This window comes from Pocillopora damicornis, chromosome 2 (genome assembly GCF_964200805.1).
Source record: "Pocillopora damicornis chromosome 2, jaPocDami1.2, whole genome shotgun sequence".
Lineage (NCBI taxonomy): Eukaryota > Metazoa > Cnidaria > Anthozoa > Scleractinia > Pocilloporidae > Pocillopora > Pocillopora damicornis.
The window spans coordinates 18368486-18387936 of NC_142671.1; the positions used below are offsets into that span (position 1 = coordinate 18368486).

Sequence of the window (19451 nt, forward strand, 5' to 3'; positions counted from 1 at the left end):
CTATTGATTAATTATCGTTAAAGGTCTTGGCCGGAATTCCACTTCAATACACTTTTTCAGAAAAACCTGAATAGGTCTGAATATGAAGATTTTAGATATATGAAAATTCACATATTTGCACTGCGGTGGAAAGATGAAATTAAGAGATCCTCGCAGCTAAGAAACACTACTGAAACGAGTAGTTGCAAATATGTGAATTTTCATATATCTAAAATCTTCATTCACTTGGATGTTTATTTGGACCCAATTCATTGACCAGCTCCCAGTTGGCTTGTTAGCTCAATTGGTAGAGCGCTGCACCGGTATCGCAGAGGTCATGGGTTCAAATCCCGTACGGGCCTGAAAATTTTTTTCAGGTCCTATTAACAACTACTCGTTTCAGTAGTGTTTCTTAGCTGCGAGGATCTCTTAATTTCAGGTCTGAATATGTTCTAATCGTATTAATAAAAAATATCTTCCTGATAACCGTCAACCGTTGGAGGCACAAATATGTATACGTCAACCGTCAGTGGCCGTAAAGTATAACCGTCAAAATCGAAAAAAAAAAAGAAAAAAACGTGTATCTTCAGAACCATCCCCTATTGAGGACCTTTTCCATCGGTTTACCGGATTTAAAACCCGCGCAGAATGCTGAGAGATTACGAGAAGAGTTTGTAAATAGCAAGCCAGAGGTGTTTTCCCAATATTACGCCGGTAGACCAATAGCAAGTTCGCTTACAAGGTTGCTTTACACGGTTTACCGCTGCATTAAACGATAGGTTTTTCACCGATTAAGGGCGCTCGTATTATCTCAGTTATTGTATAAGTAGCGGTGGTCGGTCTGGTTAGAACTCCGCCAGTCAAATTTTTAACGTTCTGTTTTATTCCATCCTTCACGTTCCCATCAATTTTGTATTAATTTTTACATGTAGTTTAAAAATCGACCCAAATACTTTCAAATGTTGTACTATGTGAAAAACAATTGTACATTACAATTTTGACTGGTCTGGTTTTGAATCTTGTTAAATCTTTTTTCTCAAACAGGTGAAATGGTAGATAATTAAATTGGCGTAAAAAAAAGTTTACTTACACTTAATTGAAAAAAATGGTATAAGCTGAATGGGGATTGATTACATTGCGGTCTTCTACCCGATTTTTATGCGAAGCCACTCTTCTGTAATTACCTCTGTAACGTTAATTTTTTTTTATGTTTTTATAATTCGCTTTCTCACTTTAACTCCTTATCACGTACATAGTTTGTTTCGCAAATCGTAATATAGGCCGTTTAGTTTTCTCCACTTAAGTTTCGTCTCCACGTTGTGACGGTAGGCTTAAGGTCTACCGACTTAAGACGCATTCTGGAAGGCTGAAAAGACAACAATATCTCAATTTGTAGTACAGCTTCCTTAAGCGATGATAATGTGTGACGTTCTGCATTAAAAGAACCAACCTTGCTTCTTTCAGTGTCAGTCTTTTAGCGTCGCGTTTAATCTCCTTTCCATTAAACCTTTCCTTTATTTTCACATTATTAGGAAAATACGAAAGAAGCCGGAACCTTTTCTAAGCTTGAAAAGCTAAAAGCACAGTGATGGTAGACACAATTTCATTAATTACACGTACGTCAATAATAAGAAAGAAAGCGTGTGCTGTCCATCTAATTCTGTATGAAATAAAACACTAGCTTTTGAGGCAGCCAAGTCACATTTTAGTCTCGCCACTGATCATCGAAGCGAAAGGATTGTCGAGCCATTTGGAAAATAGCGACAGATCAGTCTTCAAACGTCTTCAAGCTTATTTTGGAACGAGGTGGTTGACTAGTTACGACAACCGGCCTACGGGTTATTCACGCGGCTCTTTGCCAGACAGCTTACCTTTAAAGGCCTTTTTGACATACTGTTTTTTTCCGTTTCTTTTCTCTTAGCTGAACAGACTTCCTGTTCTTTTTTTTCCTTTTTATGCGGTTTCATAAAGAACCACTGAAGTTTATGCTTTATTTAACAGATTGCAGCGGCTTGACTGTGCCGAAAAATCCAGCCTAAGCGTTCCGATCCTGTCATTTGTAAGTCTTGTTAATTTTGTTGTCCTCGACCGTCGTTGCTTTTTTGTTGTTCTCTTTTATTCTCCCTTTTTTTTCATTTTTTTCCTCTAAGAAGCTAAAGGTTACTTTGATATCGAGATTTCTCTCCTTTGAAATAATGTGCTTTTAACTGTATGGTGATATCCAAGCGGATATCCTAGTGTTCATTCAGCGGTAATGCTCTAAGGATTCAGAGGTCAAAAGGATTGTTAGGCACAATAATCTTTAGTCGGTGTTCAGTAGCGTCAGGGGTAATTGACTTGAAAAAGAAGGAAACATGTAAGGTATAGTGTTCTAGAGTAGAAAAAGACACAACAGAGCTAAAAACGAATCAAAAAGTGATGAAAGTATTTAGAGATTTAGAGGATTAACTTGGATTCAAAATGACAACATTGACAACAAATTTTTTCCCTATTTTTAGCAACGTTCTTAGCAACATACAGATTTCTATTTTTTTGCTCCGTAATGGATTTGTGTAACGTCTTTGCTATCTTTTGTTAATTTATCGATCAGGGAAGAGGTTGCCAAAAACTCTACTCGAAAAGACCCTTATTTTGAACGAGTTCGTGCTACATCAAACAACAACCAGCAGGCAAAGAACTAACTCAATATTTCGAAGATTTAAGGTGGCTCTGAACTTAATCTACATTTTTTGTCAAGATCATGCAAAAAGAGGAAAGTTGTCTTAAATCCTCCAGGCATGGGTAACATTTTTAAAAATATACTTGTAAAGGGGCAAAAATACAACTTAGCATGAATTGAATTCGATTTATTAGAGGAAAAATGTATCGATTAATTCGCACATATGTCAGTGATAATCCTTGATTAAATTCAGATTCGTCTGTTTTGCAAGTCGATGTGAACCTATCACAAGATCTCCTTCTGTAGACTCACCTACCTACTGGAAGAGGCAACTTCAGATTGGAACTTAAGAAAATACGTCAGGACATAAGAAGCCAAAAGTGGTAAAACAATTTTATTTGTAGCGCTGTTTGTAATTATATTTTCAAAAGCAAACTTTTCCTCATGATTAAGGAACTAAAACAAAAAGCAAAATATATGCTCGGTCCTAGAATATTCCTTGAGACTGAAGACTTTTGTTATCGCTCGCTATTTAATTATGACGCCAGAGCGCCAGTATAATCACTTTTTCATCAAATAACTTTTTATATTTTTTAGTTGAACTACTTTCGAAGCCATTAAAAGACTGTTTTGCGTGCGAATCTGATATAAAGGAGAGGATAATGACGTGATCTGTTCTCTGTGACGCTGAAATATTTCAAAATGATTATGAACACTAATGCACACTGTTCTTGATGTTTTTTATGCCACAAGAAAGATGACTTCCGGAGAATTATTTTTTTTGTTTGGCTTCTTAAATTTTCATCCGTTTAATGGTCAACGGAAATTATCTTCGCCTACTTCATAAAAAGTTGAACCAAATGATTAAAAAAAACAAAATAAAAAAACCACACCACTTGGCTTTCTGAAACGCTTTTCACAAATATCTTCTTAATTTATGTCTGGCCTCGGGGTAAGAAATTAACTTTCCTACGCAGGCGCCAAGTGGCAACCAGACATTGTTTTTGCCGTCTTCAGAAGAAATATTCCAGTTCGTTAAATTTTTGCAATTTTGCTTGTAACATATTCCTACTCGTGGGTATTGATGAACGATCTCCACTTGGGTGGAAAGAAGCGCACCGAAAAAAGACGAAGAGAGAGAAAAAAGATGTGCCTTCCGTTCCTTGAGCGCTGGTTCACATGAAGAATAAGATGCGTTAAAAATTTAAATTCTGGTCGCCCACATCCAGTAATTTTTAGTCGCGCATTAGCGACTTAGTGGTCGCAAATTCAGACCAACAAGTTTCATTCACTATTTGCAAACGCAGACATTGAATTTCAACACTTCTCTCCTTTCGTTCCTTGAGCGCTGGCTCACCTGAAGAATAAGTTGCATTAAAATTTCAATTCTGGTCGCCCACATGCAGTAACTTTTAGTCGCGCGTTAGCGACTTAGTGGTCGCAAATTCAGACCATCAAGTTTTATTCACTATTTGCAAACAAAAACATGGAAGTTCAACACTTCTATTCTTTCACCAGCTATATTTTCCTTCCCATTTTTAATTTGCGATGTCCAGAGACTGGAAGTGAGTTCTCACAAACGTATGACTCACTGAGGAAAAAGAAAATTAAAGTTTTCGCAAAAATTCATTTTAATATCAAGGTAAATAAGTTGAAATAGAGTTTTGAGTCGCTGAGGAACGACGTCAGGAAAAAATATATTTTGGAAAAAAAAATTTCACTGTACGTTATTGTCCAATTTTTAACTTTTTTTAAAATTTCAGTCTATATTCTGCACTGAGGACTGAAACGGTACATAATATTAATCCACTAATTGTTGGAACACACAAATTTCAGAGAGAATGAAATTTATCAGCCCAGCTGGTTGCCTGAACACATGCATTCAGGCTATTTAAGATGTAGATTTCGTGTGAATGGTGGGATGGTCAAACACAAATTTTAATGCTTTTCTAGAAGGAGACCTTCCTCTGTTTTTCAAAATAACCATTCAGTTTCCTGCAGGGTATTATTGAATAGGCTGTGTCTGTTAATGTATTTGCCAGCAGGCTTTTATGGTGAGCACACATAGTTATGGGGTTTCGCCGCCTAACAGGACACGCTACCTCGATCTGTAATTAGACTTGTTCTTAGATGAATCTTATGGAACGAGCCCTTACTGAGATTAAAAACTAGATGTTTTCTATCTAAAATTTGAAGAGAGGTTTAATTACTTGCATCCAGTTTGGTTTTAGGTAATCATTACGGACAAATCTACAAAGCGAATGATTTTTTTTATTGCACAACATGGACGATCCATTTGTTTGGATATGAAATGAAACATTACCTTCGTCTGAACGCTGCCAAGTCACACTGTCCCCGCTCGGAACTTAGAATTGTGTCTGTTAGCGACTGACAGTCACTATCTGCGGTGGACTGGTTCTGTTTTACTGATATCATACCCTAAACTTCCTTGTTGTGATTTATAATTTTAATTGTAAACTCTGCGTTCGATTGTAAATCGCAATGAAATATAAAGAAACAACGTATTGGCTTCTCATTCGCAGGAATTGAATATACCTGTAGCTATTTTATTTTCGCGCAATAGCGTTAATCTAATCACTTTTTGAACAATTTAAACTGAGGAATATTCAGAGGCAAACGGATAACTTGCTATCAAGCCACACAAAAAATGTATTGTACTATCCACGGGGTAGAGATTTATCCAGTGGATAGCAATAGCCACCGTTCAAATAACCCAGTCAGGCTTTTAAAAGTTATTTATTTTTTCGAGTGACAATAGGATGTAATTGTGTTCTCGATCCATAGTTCTTTCCTTTACGTGGCAAACAACTCAGTAACCTGGCCGCACAAGTCCCAATGGCGAGAATGACATGTCAAAGGCTCTCAGACAGCCGTTGCCCTGTTTATCGCCAAAACACATGAGACCGAAATTGCCTTTTGATTAGCTTGCAAATATCGAAACAGCTCGCTAGGAGGGGTTAGACTCCATTACGTCGACGATAGGCAGACAGGATGCGAGGAAAGTTTCAACAGAGGGGTGTCCATAGTTTTATTCGAGGACAATTTTCGAAAGGTCAGGTTACTCTTTGTTATTCTCAATAGTGGACAGTGCCATTAATTTTATGTATATTTTTTTTAGTGGCAGGGATAAAAATCACAAGTTTTACAGAGAATTCCTCTCATTCAAAGGATATTTTTCGTGTCAAATTCAGAAATTTGCGTGTTTTGCGATCCAGAGTTCTTCCACCCCCTTTGTTGGAAATTTTAGTTAGATATCCACATTTCATAATAAATTTCACGCAAATTTTGACGGTAATTGGAATGTTGTTTATCAATTTCCTATATGAAGAACAGTTTCAGTAACATCAGGGGGGAATAATTGTGCCGTTAAAATCTTCAATTTGTCATTGTTTTAATTGTAAATTGTACACGCTCACTTCATTAGGAGAAAGATCGGAAGAACAATTCAAATTTCAAGACTTTTCTAAAAGTTGTTCGTGAACATTTCATCAAGCAACTTTGCCAGTGTTCAATTTGCAGAAGTAAATATAGATGCAGTTTTAAGTGCAGCATTTTTTCCTCCACTAAGGGTATTTTCGTTCTCTTTCTGTGCAAATTAAGGTATTAATGTAGTAATGAAAAACTTGTAAAAATGAAACCTATTTTCACGAATCTCGTCTTGCACGCGTCGAAAATAATTGGTTTGGCAAACAAATCCATATTTAATGATCAATTTGATCAGGGTATTAACGAAGTAATGAAAAACATGTAAAAATGAAACCTATTTTCACGAATCTCGTCTTGCATGCGTCGAAAATAATTGGTTTGGCAAACAAATCTATATTTAACGATCGATTTGAATTTAAGTTATGGATTAGGATTAATAAGAACGGGTGATCGAATCAGAAACGATTTTTGGGGGAAGTTTTCTTGGATTTCGTAGATATGTTGAATTTTAAATGCACCGATATGTCTGATTTTATGACCTTTTGACCGAAGACTTTAACGTTCACTTATTTTCATAATAATGAAAAAAAAAAGTTTCACTTATTGTCAAAATAATGAAGACAAAGGTGGACTTCACACATGTGAAGATGTTCCATGTAGCTGACTATGTCACTGTCAATAATTTAGATGAAAAATTCATGGGAATGAAAGGGGTTTGCCATTAAAATTTTCAGTAAAATTAACCGAAATCTGAAATAATGGAAGATAATGAAAATTTCTTTAATTGGATGTTTCATTCAGAATAAACAGATAACCGGTCTGAGTTTTAAATCCGCAGGCCGATTTCCAATCTATTGCTTTCCCTTCGATATCTGAAATCATAAATACAAGTGATAATTTAATTACTTTCATTTTTTGCCGATGATCAGGATGCTTTATTTTCCAGCACTTCAACAGATTTTTACGTTAAAAGGGAAAGGATGGAACTAGGAGAAGCTTGTTTTTAAAAAAGGTGAACTCATAACATAAGAAACAGCTTTTTCCAAGGCCAGTTTTGCCACATATCCTATTTTTCATTAGCTCGTTCGTTTGCCGCTTGAAATTAAGATCGGAAGAAATGATCTGGGGAAGTTTATGAATGCAGCACAAATTACCCCTGAGGGAACGTGACCAAAACTAAACTCAAGCAACGATTCCGCACACACAAGAAAAAGTTCAAGTGGCTAAGTGAAACGTGCATTTTCCACGATTGAAACTGGCCAAAGACGAATAAATCATTGATAGTCAAAATCTGGAAAGGGCTGGCAGATATCATATGTGCATGAATCCAATGTAGCTACCGTAAGCTTTTGATTCAAACTAATGAAAGTTTGTAAAAATAAGCTGTCATTTTTTGGACTTGCTCGTCGAAAATCTGTTATCGAGATAAAGATTGTTTACTGTTTTGACTAATCAGTGTGTAGTTCTCGGAATCTGATTGGTCATTGACTGTGTTGTCACATGCTCATGGTTGACATTCTTTCCGTTATGAAATTAAGATTTATCACAACTCTCGGTAAATTGAGAAACACCGTAAGAAGAGCAGTCATCAAAATGGACTTCTTGGTCTCTATGTCGCTGCTACTATTCTTTTTGTGTCACTGAGTGTATTTTTTCTTGTTTGTCCAAATCACTCAGGTAAGTTAGTTTGATTCTCGTATTTCCCAAACCATACCCCAGCTGTCGCTCTCCTATCATCTCCCTCGATGGAGCCAAAATAAAACGGCGCTAAAAGTGATTTAAATCAGAAAACATTACCTAGAGTTAATGTTATTCAGAGTTTGTAGGCTTGTGTGTCCCTCTAGGGTATGGTTTTGGTCCCCTTAAATGATAAGGTTTTGTACTCTTTCTGAATTGGGTATACATATAGGTTTTAAAAGAGACATAATCTTTTGTTGCTATTCGTCTCCCAACGAGTAGCCCGATTCTTACCGAAAATTTGACGCCTTTCTTCTGGTCTGATGTGCGGGTTTGTCTCAAAATCTATAAGTTACGTACAATAAAACAAAACATACAGTAAAGTAGATACCATTTAAAAAGAAAATTGCCATTTTGAAGACTACAATAGATAAATCAATGCTAGGTGCTACTGATTAAAATTTTTTAAAAACATGAGAACATTAATTAAAAGTAGGTAAATTAATTTGTCCTATTGAGACGTTGGTGATGGAAAAATTTCTGGAACAAAATATTTTGAAATAAGACATTTCCATTTGTCATTAAAGAGCTTGGCAGTTTGTCTTTTTACTATGATTTGATCATGGAGTAGCGAGATCACTCGAAGTTTTCCTTCTCAGATCCGTTGAGTTAGGGTCAGGGGCAGGTGCATTCAGCACATTTTGTCTGCATGTAACCTTCCTTCGGATATTTTACTCAAATAACTAGGACTGTATTCTTATCAGCATCTCCTTGTGGTCAGCTTTAGTTTTCTTTTCAAGGAGAATTAAGTTTGAAGAGCACTTGATCTTAAAAATATAACTGATCGACTGAAAATATATCCAAAATGCTTATGGAACGAACTGACTGACTTTGTTTTTCTTGGTACCAATGGACCAATGGGATGTAAAAAAGCAGCATTGTTTACTTCCGGTCTAACAAATTGAAATCTAGGATTTCAAAGAGAATCAAGTCTGCAGATGTGTATGGCGCGCAGATTATTTCAAAACTAAATTTATCTATTGATATGAATCTTTTCCTTTTTTTCCGTCAAGAGAAATCTTTTGCCCTCACTCTTAATTAAACATTTGTGGACATAACGCACTCATTTGTCTATCAATTGTAAACACCACCCTGTCAGTTCCTTTCAAATGTAAACATCAGTCCTCAAGTTGTGCGCACCCACTTGGTCAATAGTAAATGTCATTTAGGTCGTTGTACAGACGTTTCAGTATGTTGTGAAATCTCTCTGTGTGCATTTAGTACTCGCTCAGTTTTAAACGCCACATGTTTAGTTGTTTGTACGTTTTCGATCGGCTCTAATTGCGATACTTCGTTAGTTGTACGGACTAATTCGTTTAGTTTCAAAATTACTTTATCCGTTGTACGCACTTATTCAGTCGATTACGCGACCAAGCTCTAGAAGTATGTTTGATGTTGTATTATTATATTTATTCTGCCTGCTGCAACCAATTAGGCGGCCAATGGATCTTAGATAGACGCCTGTTGCCGCTTTTCTTATTAGAAGTGAACGTAGCTTCATAAGGTATTCCTAATTAGGTCAGACCAAGACAAGCAAGGGTGGTGCCTTTTTTTTCCTGTTGCAACTTCATCAGAGGCCTTCTTTCACTATGTTCAGTTGGCGTGTGTCTGTACATTTTTTTCATTAACGAGGTCAGAATTTACCGCTTTTCGTTTTCTGTTTGCTCATACGTGGGTTTGGACATCGTTGATCTTGGCAGTATGCAGGACTCGTGTCACGTGTGAACCTGGTGATGGTGTAGCTCTCCACATAGTTCTCTGTAGCTCAGTGGTAAAGCATTATAGCGCAGAATCTGAAAGGTCGAGTAGTTCGGTTTCTTATGGGAACTCAGAGTTTTTTTTTTCCTCTCTAATTAAAAGAACAAAACATTTACATTCCTTTTTCATTTCTATTTCCTTAATGTTGTTTTTGTTTACAGTTTAGAGTTAGAGAGCTAGTAGTGAAAAGGCATTTGCAACGATGGTGGCCTCGTTGGACGAATATCCACAGTTAGTGGTAGACTTAGCGCAACGCAGCATCCCACTTAAGGTCCTGGAATTAACCGCCCTCATTGTTCTCATTGCATTAGCGTTCTTTGGCAACGTTCTGATCTGTGTGGCTGTTCTCCGGACCCCTGCCCTCCGAACAGTGTCAAACATGTTTGTTACAAACTTGGCGGTGAGCGATATTTTAATGGCGGTTGTTTGTATGCCACTAACACTGTGCGTGCTTATCTCAGGGGATTGGCCGTTCAGCGCAGTGGTATGCGATCTTCAAGGGTTTTTCATGTTTTCGTTTGGAATTGTTTCGCAAATTAATATGTCGGTGATCGCTTTAAATCGCTACTTCGCCATTTGCCGACCGTTTGATTGCAAAGCCATCTTTACCAAGGGAAACGTGATTTGCATGATTGCCTTTCTGTGGATTTTACCAAGCATTGCAAGTGTTCCTCCTTTAACGGGCTGGGGATATTACGCTTTTAATGGAGGCAAAGCTTTCTGTATATATCCCTTCAACGTCAACTTGATTTACACCACGATTGTCCAGCTTCTGTTCATTGCGTTCCCACTAGGACTTATCGGATTCAGCTACACGAAATGCATCATGGCGATAAGGGCAAACAACCGACAAGTCGCGCAAATGGAAGACAATTCTGGTCAAGCCAATCGACAGTCGAGAAAGGCGCGCGAAATTCGTGCCACCTGGACGATGATGTTCGCCACCTTGGGATTCAGCTTGTGTTGGTTTCCAGTCTCCATCATAGATTTTGCAGACACGTTCACAGGAGGCGGGAATTTACCACGTGGAGTTTTCATGCTCAACGGGTTTCTGATCTTCACGTCAAGTTCCATCAATCCTCTCATCTACTGGCTAACAAACCGCGATTTCCAAAAGGCTTACCGGAAATTATTGCCATGCACTGAAAATAATATTATCATAGTGAACGAGGTTTCGCACCCCACACAAATAACTGGTTCTCAGCAACCTGTGAATGAACAACTGTAATATTTATTTCAATCGTTCATCTGAAGTGCATTTACCCTTTGCTATCATCAGAACGACATTGACTTGATCAAATTGGAAATATGTTATGAGCCAGATTGATATCATGTTAAATTGCGCGCATGCATTATTATCTCTCCAACTCGGCTTCATGAAAACATAACTGATTAAAGATCAATATATCAAGCAGACCATAGCAAGAAATGTTTAAATGGATGGGGTGGGGGGCTAAACTGTGCTACACCCATGGGATACCTATACCAGCCAGATTGTCGTATCGATATCCACACCGTGTTTTACTAAAAATTACATTTTTTTGCACGAGCAGTGTGTGAACAGGGTATGTTTCACGAAAACCTTTTCCAGTGCTTGATACTCATTCGTACATTGGAAAGTTTCCCGTGTATAGATTAGTATCAATTACTGGAAAATATTTACGCTCTGCTGATTCTTCTGGCGGAGTAGCACGTTTTCTCCACCCAAATGATAGGGTTTGTAAATAGTTGACTTAAAGAAATTCTCAGAAGGAGAAGGTCACGGCACCCAATCGCTTCGCTTGTCTAGCCACGCCTCTGCCAAGGAACGCCACTGCATACAGTCGTGCACAAACACACTCTTGTCAGTGATCTTCAGTAAAGCCGTTTACACGGCGGGAGGAAGATTTCAGGAGGAGAATCATCCTAGTGTTGAATATAGTGTTAACCAATATGAAAGAAAAGCATTGCATATTTCACTGTTATACACCTTGCGGTTTTTTCCCACTGGACTTGACTAAAAGGAGATAACATTCCTTTTGTGTTAAAGATGTGTTCGCCAAGCGTTGTTTAAGAAAACCGAATTTTCTTGTGAAACAAATTGAAATAAATTTTTCCTTCAAGAGTTTCCCATTACTATGGGTTTTTTCATACGCGTAAAACAGCCTCTAAGAGGATGCGTTTTCAGAGAGTGATTCATTAAGAAAACCTCTTTCGTGCTTGTGCAACAAACGAAAAATTGTTACGCTCTAAAGGTTCCGAGTGGTAGGTTCTTCTTCATTCCATGTGAATAGCTTCTAATTATTATCTCGATTGAAAAATGCTTTTCTTAAGACTACGTTAACTTTGATAAATTTTGATAACCAAGGTAGTTTGCTGCCCAGCACTGAAATGCCAAATTGCTAAAAACAGCATGTTAAGATCATAACATGGCTTATTGGAAAGTACTGGAAATGACATGTACTGTCTTAGGATTATTTTGGAGACGCGTTTCCCTGACAACGCTCAGTCTTCCAAGAGTCAATAACTAGCTAGGCAATACGGATTCGAAATAATATTTTGCTTCCTAACCAAAGAAGTTTTCGATGACAACATTAACTTATGAGGACGTTAATGCTTTCTTGGCACAAGGTGCTTAAAATACAAATTAGCATTTGATTACTAGCAATCATGTTATTTCCAGTGAGACTCTCTCGCCATAATAACAATAGCAGAGGAAAAACAGCCACTTTTATTGTCAAGCTACTTACTCAACATAGTGATGATCGTCCTAAGATTACATTCAATATCTTTAACCCTGAAAGATTTTATTCGACAATATCCCGGCGAAACTTCTAATAACCTCTGGATTCCGACTTACAATTTAACCGAGTTTATGTTACCGTGGAATGGGGAATTACATTTTGCTCACCGTTTCAGTTGTAATTTCCACTCAAACATATCTTTAATAAAGTATTGGACTAATTCTTTGCAATTTGTAATCTTTCTCGGTCCGATTTCGACTGAACGTGAATTTTTTGGTGGGTAAATTTTCTTACTGGATACTTTCGTTTCGGTTGATACGCTTCATTAACGCCGTCAGTGTTTTTAATGAAATATTAATAATATTGGCAATAGTGACAAGGGAACCCGAGAAGAGGCGGGCTATTTACTCAAAGCAGGTTTCTTCCTGAGTTTTTGATCCGTTTAAAAGACTTTTAATAGTGAAAAGAGCCAACTGGCGAAGGACTCAACGCACGTCAAAGGAAAATTCAATATTTTCCTGATACCGAGAGAAGACTTGTCTAGTGATAAATTTTTGAAATTCAGATCTGGACCGAGAAGAGGGCGAATGTCTTGCAGCTGAGATGTACCTGTTACTGTGAATAAAACAATAACTGCTTCACAGGGATATCTTCAAAGGTAATTATACTCATTCTTTCTTAGCCAAAAGTGACAAAACTTCATAGTGTTTCTTCTTGACGTTTCCTCAATTTTTCAGTGGCTTGTATGACCTTTGAGAACTCTTCCTTTAGCATCAGAACCATACAACCACTGGTTATAATTGATCTTTGACTGGTATAGTTACTTACGAATCAGGGTATCTCCAAAGAACGCTACTTTGAAGAAATACCTTTTTGATTTCTTAATTTTTATTGAAGGGATTGAAGAATTGAATTTTGTTGAACTTAGCCGTGAATCAGACGTTTAAAGCAACCACGAAAACAAGAAATGATATAAGGAACGAAGGATTAGGTGGCTGTTAAATAATTTAGCTTGTTTAAAACGGGCGGTGAAAATGTAAAACTTCTATTCTAAGTTATGTTCAATTCTAGCGCATATCTAAGAGATATTTAGATTAGCTTTCTCTAGCAGTATCTAAAACCATCTAGGTGGTTTAAAGTTATCTTAGTAAAACCTTAGTCTTCATCGCGTTTTGATTGTCGAGGTCTCATGGTACCAGTTCAAACAAAGTTAAACTTGATGTGCCTTGATCTTTTGATCTAAAACAACTAGGTAAAACTGCATTAAAAGTAAGAATGATAAAATTAACAAAGGTGAATACAATTTTGTTACGTTTAATTAACGAGAGAAACATATTAGAGATGTTTGGGAGCCTTGAAGCCTAGTAGCGGCACTGAAATAATTGTAAATGACTTTATTGACAAATCAGTTTCCCACCTTTTGTAGAATGTATCAGGGAGGGTTTAGTACAAGAAAAGCAATCAGGTTATCTAATTGCTGTTTTACAGGTTAAGTTAAGAGCTAGTAATTTGGTACGGATCAGTACTTCTCAATGAATGAAGGTCCCAATGACTAGATGGTAGAGTCACGGTCAGTGCGTGAGGTGTGAGAAAGTGGGTAAATCGTGCAAAAAGGCCTACAACGATGGTAAAGTCGACTGAACCGGTCAAACAGACGGTCTGTTGACCTGCTACAGTTAGCAGACCAGCTAATTATGCACTTGCTTGGCATCAGTCGATCGGTCTGTCGGCAAAGAGGGTTTTAATAAATATAACTCGTATTCATCTCCTTTAAATAGCGAATTGATAATGGCGGACACCGAAGAACCTCGACCAGATCCCGTTGAGGGGGTAGACGAGAAGGATTCCACGAAAAAATCCAGTTTTCCCAAAAGATATGTAGTGGCCATCATGATCTTTCTTGGTATCTGTGTGCAATACGCTCTCCGAGTGAACCTTAGTGTAGCAATAGGAGCCATGTGCAATAACCACACTGTGGAGCAGAATGGATTTACCATACAGAAGGTTTGTTTCCTTCTTGTATTTCCAGAACATACATTGTAGCATCCATCGAATACATGTTTAAACAATTACACGTTGTCTCGAAAGTAACATGTTTTTTTTTCTCTCGATTAAAGAAAGCTGAATTTAAATGGAGTTCAAAGCTTCAAGGTAACATATCTCAGAATTTTTTAAAAAAAAACTATTTTTGTCAAGTAGAATTTATTATAAACACAGAGGAACTGTTTAAACGGCTCCTAAACATTTAGGTTACTAAACAATCAAATCAAATCAGTTCCAGGCAGCTTTGAATTTAGAGGAAACCGTAGCTCCTCAGTGAGCTGGGGCCAGTCAGTAAAGATATCTAGTCAATAAAGTTCTAAATGTCGAATCCCCATGATTTATAGTTGTGAACAACACGATAAATGATAAAGGTTTATGAGTGCCTAACACCTGAAATGAAATAAATTGAGAAGGACACGAGACCAATATGAATCCTTTTCTTTCTTTTCCCAAAAGGCACAATACTTGGAGCGTTTTACTATGGCTACACTGCTATGCAGATCCCAGGCGGTTGGTTAGGTCAGCGGTTTGGAGGAACCCGCGTGTTCGGGATCTGTCTCGGGATCGCCTCAATACTCACCATGCTCACACCAATTGCAGCACGCACCAGTGTCGCAGCTCTAATTACTCTCAGGGTGATAGAAGGGTTGGCTTTGGTAAGTGAACAAATTACAGGGTGTTTTCTACAAGCAAACAAGCATCGAGACAATCTCCAGCATCGATGAATCATATTCTTGCGACGTTCAATGCAACTCATGGTTCTAGTCTTCTCAATTATTGCATATTATGCGGGTTTTACTAGTTTTTACCAATCAAAAGTGGCTTTGCTAAGATCCTCTCTCACTCAATGACAACCCACAAGCCGTCAGTAGGTAACCCTCCAGAGATATGAACAAGAGCCTGACTTTCGAGGTGAAATTTTTCATGTTCTAATATTTCTGTTTAGTAAGAGTAACGCATATCGTTTTTCACCCCTAGTCACTCGACCATATGGCATGTACGAGAGAGGCTCAAAGATTTAAGTCACGAATGGCTAAAAATCTCGTCCATATTCTCATTAAACTTCTGTCTTATTTTGATTTTCAAAGGGTGCTCTTTTCCCGTGTAACCACGCAATTTGGAGCAAATGGGCACCACCATCTGAAAGAACTCGACTTTTTACCATAACCGTTGCAGGTGATTAAATGTGCAGTCTGGAAGAAGTGACAAATAATAAAAAACTAGATTGACTTACCCTCTACAGCCGGGCACCCTTTTACGTTCTGCCTGACGTAATTTTCACTTAAAACTTGCTTCTCAATCAATTAATCGATCACTCAATCAATCGGTCAATCAGTCGATCGGTCAGTCGGTCAATTAGCCAGTCAGTCAATCAATTAATCAATCAATCAATTAATCAATCAATCAATCAATCAATCAATTAATCAATCAATCAATCAATCAATTAATCAATCAATCAATCAATCCTCATCCTGGGAATACATCTTTTGATGTGAAAGTTGGCGTGGCGAAGTGTTCAAGAATTTGATCTAGGACTAGTTCTGAAAAACGCCCAAACCTTTTAAAATCATATTTTCCTCCGAGCATTTTTGCTGCCAGCAATTCATAACTCTCTTTGTTGTATCACGTGATAGGTTGTCCAGTGGGTACTATCCTATCTATGCCACTGAGTGGTATTATGTCTAAATATGGATTTGATGGGGGATGGGCCTCCGTGTTCTACTGCTTTGGTAAGAAGTACAGAACATAAAATTGAATGATACCTTATCTTTCACTATTGTAGCTCTACCTTGCTTTTCCTTTAAACTCGTAACTCAAACGTTAGAATTTGCGATTTTACGTTTTACTTTAGCCATTATGCCCTTCCGCAAGCTGTTTTTTCGCACTATATCAACACGTAATCGAACCATCTCCTTAAACTGTTCCTTTCAGTTCTCAGTGGTGTGATGCCTTACATCCTACCCTGTCTTGCAGAGGTCTTGTGGAAATTCATTTTAAGTACATCACCTCTTATGTTTTTGTTAATGATCTAGGAGCAATTGGTCTTCTTTGGTTCTTTATATGGCAACTAGCGATCCATGGCTCTCCATCAGAGCATCCTACTATCACTCCTGAAGAAAGAGACTATATAGAGGAGAGTATAGCGAAGCTACCCCAGGCTAAGGTAAAGGGGTCGTTAGTACCTGAAAATGACCACGTGAAATATATCTTACTAGCTGAGTGGTATGTACTAGTTAAGTGCCACCTCCGCGTTTTCCGTTGAGTTTCCCTGAAAAGTTTTTGTTATTCATTCTGACTAAAAAACACAACACAACGACCACCTACGGCTCCAAGCCGGACCTCTTGATTAGGTGAAGTCAGGTGCTTTAGCTACTGGACTTTGATGCTCTAAAAAACAAAAAATAAATCAATATACCGGGACAAAGTTAGTAAAACTGAAGTCTGCCATCTGCTATTTTAGAAAGGCCAGGTTCCTTGGAAATCGATTTTGACATCACTTCCCGTGTGGGCCATCATCACAGCTAATTTCACTGCAGACTGGGGCATGTATACCATCCTGATCTGTCTCCCTAAATATTTCATTGAGGTTTTGCACTTCGACCTTGCTAAGGTATGTATGTATCAGTAACGAGAGTTAGGAGTCAATGAAATATTGAAATACTTTGTCACCACACACACTTAGAAACACGATCACCGGGGATGGGAAATTTTGCCATTCCATTTGCCAATATGTATGCGAAAGACGTTTAAACTTTTTTTTTTGCCCAATCATGAAAGGAGGAAAATTCTTCGTGTTGTTTACACAGACTGGGTTTCTGGCGGCGTTGCCATATGTTGTCAAAGCTTTTGTTGGACCTGCCGGAGGTATTCTGGTGGATTGGCTCATTAAAAACAAGATGTCCGTTAGAAACACGAGAAGATGCGTTTTTACCTTTGGTAAGACAAAGTTTCTTTCCCAGTTACCTGCACCTGATACTCCTTTCTCATTGCTACTTGCTGTTTAGCAATCTGATGCATGTTGCGCTTCAGTTTCTACGACCGTTAAATTCATATTGTTTTCGTCTACAGGTTGTACCACAGCTTCGATCTTCATCTTGATAACAGGATATGCTACGACTCCGGCTCTTGCCGTTGCTTTTCTTACCATTGGTGTGGGTATCACGGGTCTGAATGCTTCAGGTTATGCCGTCAACATCCTTGATATTGCGCCTCAGTACGCAGGCGTCATAATGGGTGTGACTAATGTTTTTGGTGCGTCACCGGGCTTCATTAGCCCACAGATTGTTGGAATTGTCACTCCTAACAAGGTAAACAATCACCTCTTATGATGTAAAGTGCATCTGAAAGTAAAGAAATATTTTGTCGATAAATGAGAAGTTTCCTTGGTTGACGGCTTTCATCTGCGAGGTCTTGTACTGCTTAATGTCAATTTAATTATAGAAATCTACGCTTTCAGCGGGTGGGGGACAAGTAAATTTCTACTTCCAGGCGAAAAATGGATTCTTAAACGTAAAAGTTTTTCCCTGAGGGAGACATTAAGCCATTCTCTATGACAATTTCAGAGTTCCAAACTTGAATATCCTAGCGTGGAAGTCACCGAGTCTCCATTTGCTAATAATCATTACCAGATTTTCAGAAATATTAGATTTGTGAACTCCCCAGGGCAAAATAAGAGAACGTTCATGACTTCGCGCTGCTTAATAATATCGCTGTCGTTTGCAGACCGCTGGCGAGTGGCGCATTGTATTTTGGATCACAGCAATCGTGTACATCATTGGTATTGTGATCTTTGGTCTGCTGGTCTCAGGTGATCTGCAACCCTGGGCCCAACATGAAGACAAGAAGGAGGAAGAAGATGGAAAAAAGGAAGAAGATGAAGAAAAAGCAGCTGAAAAACAAGAAAAATCGGATGAAGATAAGAAAGAGGATGAAAAACCACAGGAAAGTCAAGAGGCGAACAAAGAAGAACAAGCTGAAGACAAACCTGCAGAGTAATCGTAACAGTCGGATAATATTACAATCTTGTTTTGCTGAAAGACCTTCATAGATGTTAAATTAAATTAAAGCTTGTTATTCTTCATGACAACGTGTTAGCAAAATACCTATTAACTGTGAAAATTGAGGGTATAGTCTATGATGTTTAACCGGAATATTCGCTATTCTTTGTCGAGTCCTCTACATTTTAATTCACGTTTAATTTAAACGTGGTTGTCTTAACAGTTCTGTTATTATTTTGATTTTAACTGCTATATTTTAAAAATGCTTTTCCCTATCAATAGCATGATAAACCAGTAAAAAACCTTACGAGCAAAACAATCATATAATACGCGTCTGCTGCAGGTCTCATTTTTATCTTACACTTAAATAACTGTAACGGTAAGGTTTTCGAAACTATCTTTGCCGAATGTATCCTTGGATTCCTGTGCTCAAAGTTCCACGTCCATTCACAAGGCGTGAATGTCCTCGAAGCTACAAGGTAGACGTCAACATGAAAAAATGTTTCAACTCGCAATCGTTGTTTTTAATTTGCATTTTCTGCGAGAACGACAACTGGTGATTGAATGATTGCATGGAAGCGACGGATGCATGCAACGCATGTTCTTTCAATTCTCTTATTGTTTATTTCCCATGTTTTCGAAGCGAGGAAAATTACAACCAACGGGCTGGATTTAATCATCAAGAATCATAATTCTTTTCGTAAATAGAGTGTAAAACCATTTCAAAAATCTTAAGTTTGTAATACACAAATTTATTAAGTGCTCTTTCCTTTGACGCTCTGAGAATAATCTCAGGTTAGATAAACAAAATCTGTTTATTGTTCATTTCTCACTTAAAATTTGTTTCATTTCGTTAAACACTTTCTTTGCTCGTATCGACCGTTATCTGAGTTTCCTGAGTACTATGTTGTCATGTCCAATAAAAGTAAGATAGTCTGTCAAGCCAGCTATCAAGCCAAGCTGAAATAAAGAATTTCCGTCATATAAAATGGCTTATTTTAGTCGATGTGCGAACCTTAATCCAGCCATATGTTACCTTACCACACCTTTGTGAGCAACGGACTATTTTTCAACCTGTCATTATTGGATGTTTCAATAACTTTTTCC

At 37.8% G+C, this 19451-nt stretch overlaps 2 protein-coding genes across 8 annotated transcripts; both read left to right on the plus strand.

The window, feature by feature from the left end:
• Positions 1-1632: 1632 nt before the first annotated feature.
• Positions 1633-10994, plus strand: LOC113682871 (melatonin receptor type 1C). Of its 7 annotated transcripts, XM_089198660.1 has the most exons (4): positions 1633-1785; positions 1981-2038; positions 2892-3021; positions 9742-10994. In XM_089198660.1, the coding sequence occupies exon 4, from the start codon at positions 9783-9785 to the stop codon at positions 10806-10808; it is 1026 nt and encodes a 341-aa protein (XP_089054786.1). In that variant the 5' UTR covers positions 1633-1785; positions 1981-2038; positions 2892-3021; positions 9742-9782; the 3' UTR covers positions 10809-10994. The 7 variants fall into 7 exon arrangements, with proteins under 7 accessions (XP_089054786.1, XP_027055845.2, XP_089054789.1 ...); XM_027200044.2 differs by lacking the exon at positions 2892-3021 and having other exon boundaries at positions 1634-1785; XM_089198663.1 differs by lacking the exons at positions 1633-1785; positions 1981-2038; positions 2892-3021 and adding an exon at positions 2045-2335.
• Positions 10995-12659: 1665 nt separating this feature from the next.
• LOC113682851 (vesicular glutamate transporter 2) lies at positions 12660-19333 on the plus strand. The gene is made up of 11 exons (XM_027200029.2): positions 12660-12961; positions 14082-14307; positions 14421-14454; positions 14803-15002; positions 15435-15522; positions 15981-16076; positions 16380-16510; positions 16808-16957; positions 17154-17283; positions 17416-17654; positions 18070-19333. Exons 2-11 carry the CDS (start codon positions 14092-14094, stop codon positions 18340-18342), a joined length of 1557 nt encoding a protein of 518 aa, XP_027055830.2. The 5' UTR covers positions 12660-12961; positions 14082-14091; the 3' UTR covers positions 18343-19333.
• The last annotated feature ends 118 nt before the right edge of the window (positions 19334-19451 follow it).

Bases quoted from the DNA above. Each gene is read 5' to 3' on its own strand.
- LOC113682871 (XM_089198660.1), top strand. From the start codon at position 9,783: ATGGTGGCCTCGTTGGACGAATATCCACAGTTAGTGGTAGACTTAGCG.
- LOC113682851 (XM_027200029.2), top strand. From the start codon at position 14,092: ATGGCGGACACCGAAGAACCTCGACCAGATCCCGTTGAGGGGGTAGAC. The intron at 15,003-15,434 runs GTAAGTGAACAA...TGATTTTCAAAG, and splicing joins TGATAGAAGGGTTGGCTTTG to GGTGCTCTTTTCCCGTGTAA. The intron at 16,511-16,807 runs GTAAAGGGGTCG...CTGCTATTTTAG, and splicing joins CGAAGCTACCCCAGGCTAAG to AAAGGCCAGGTTCCTTGGAA.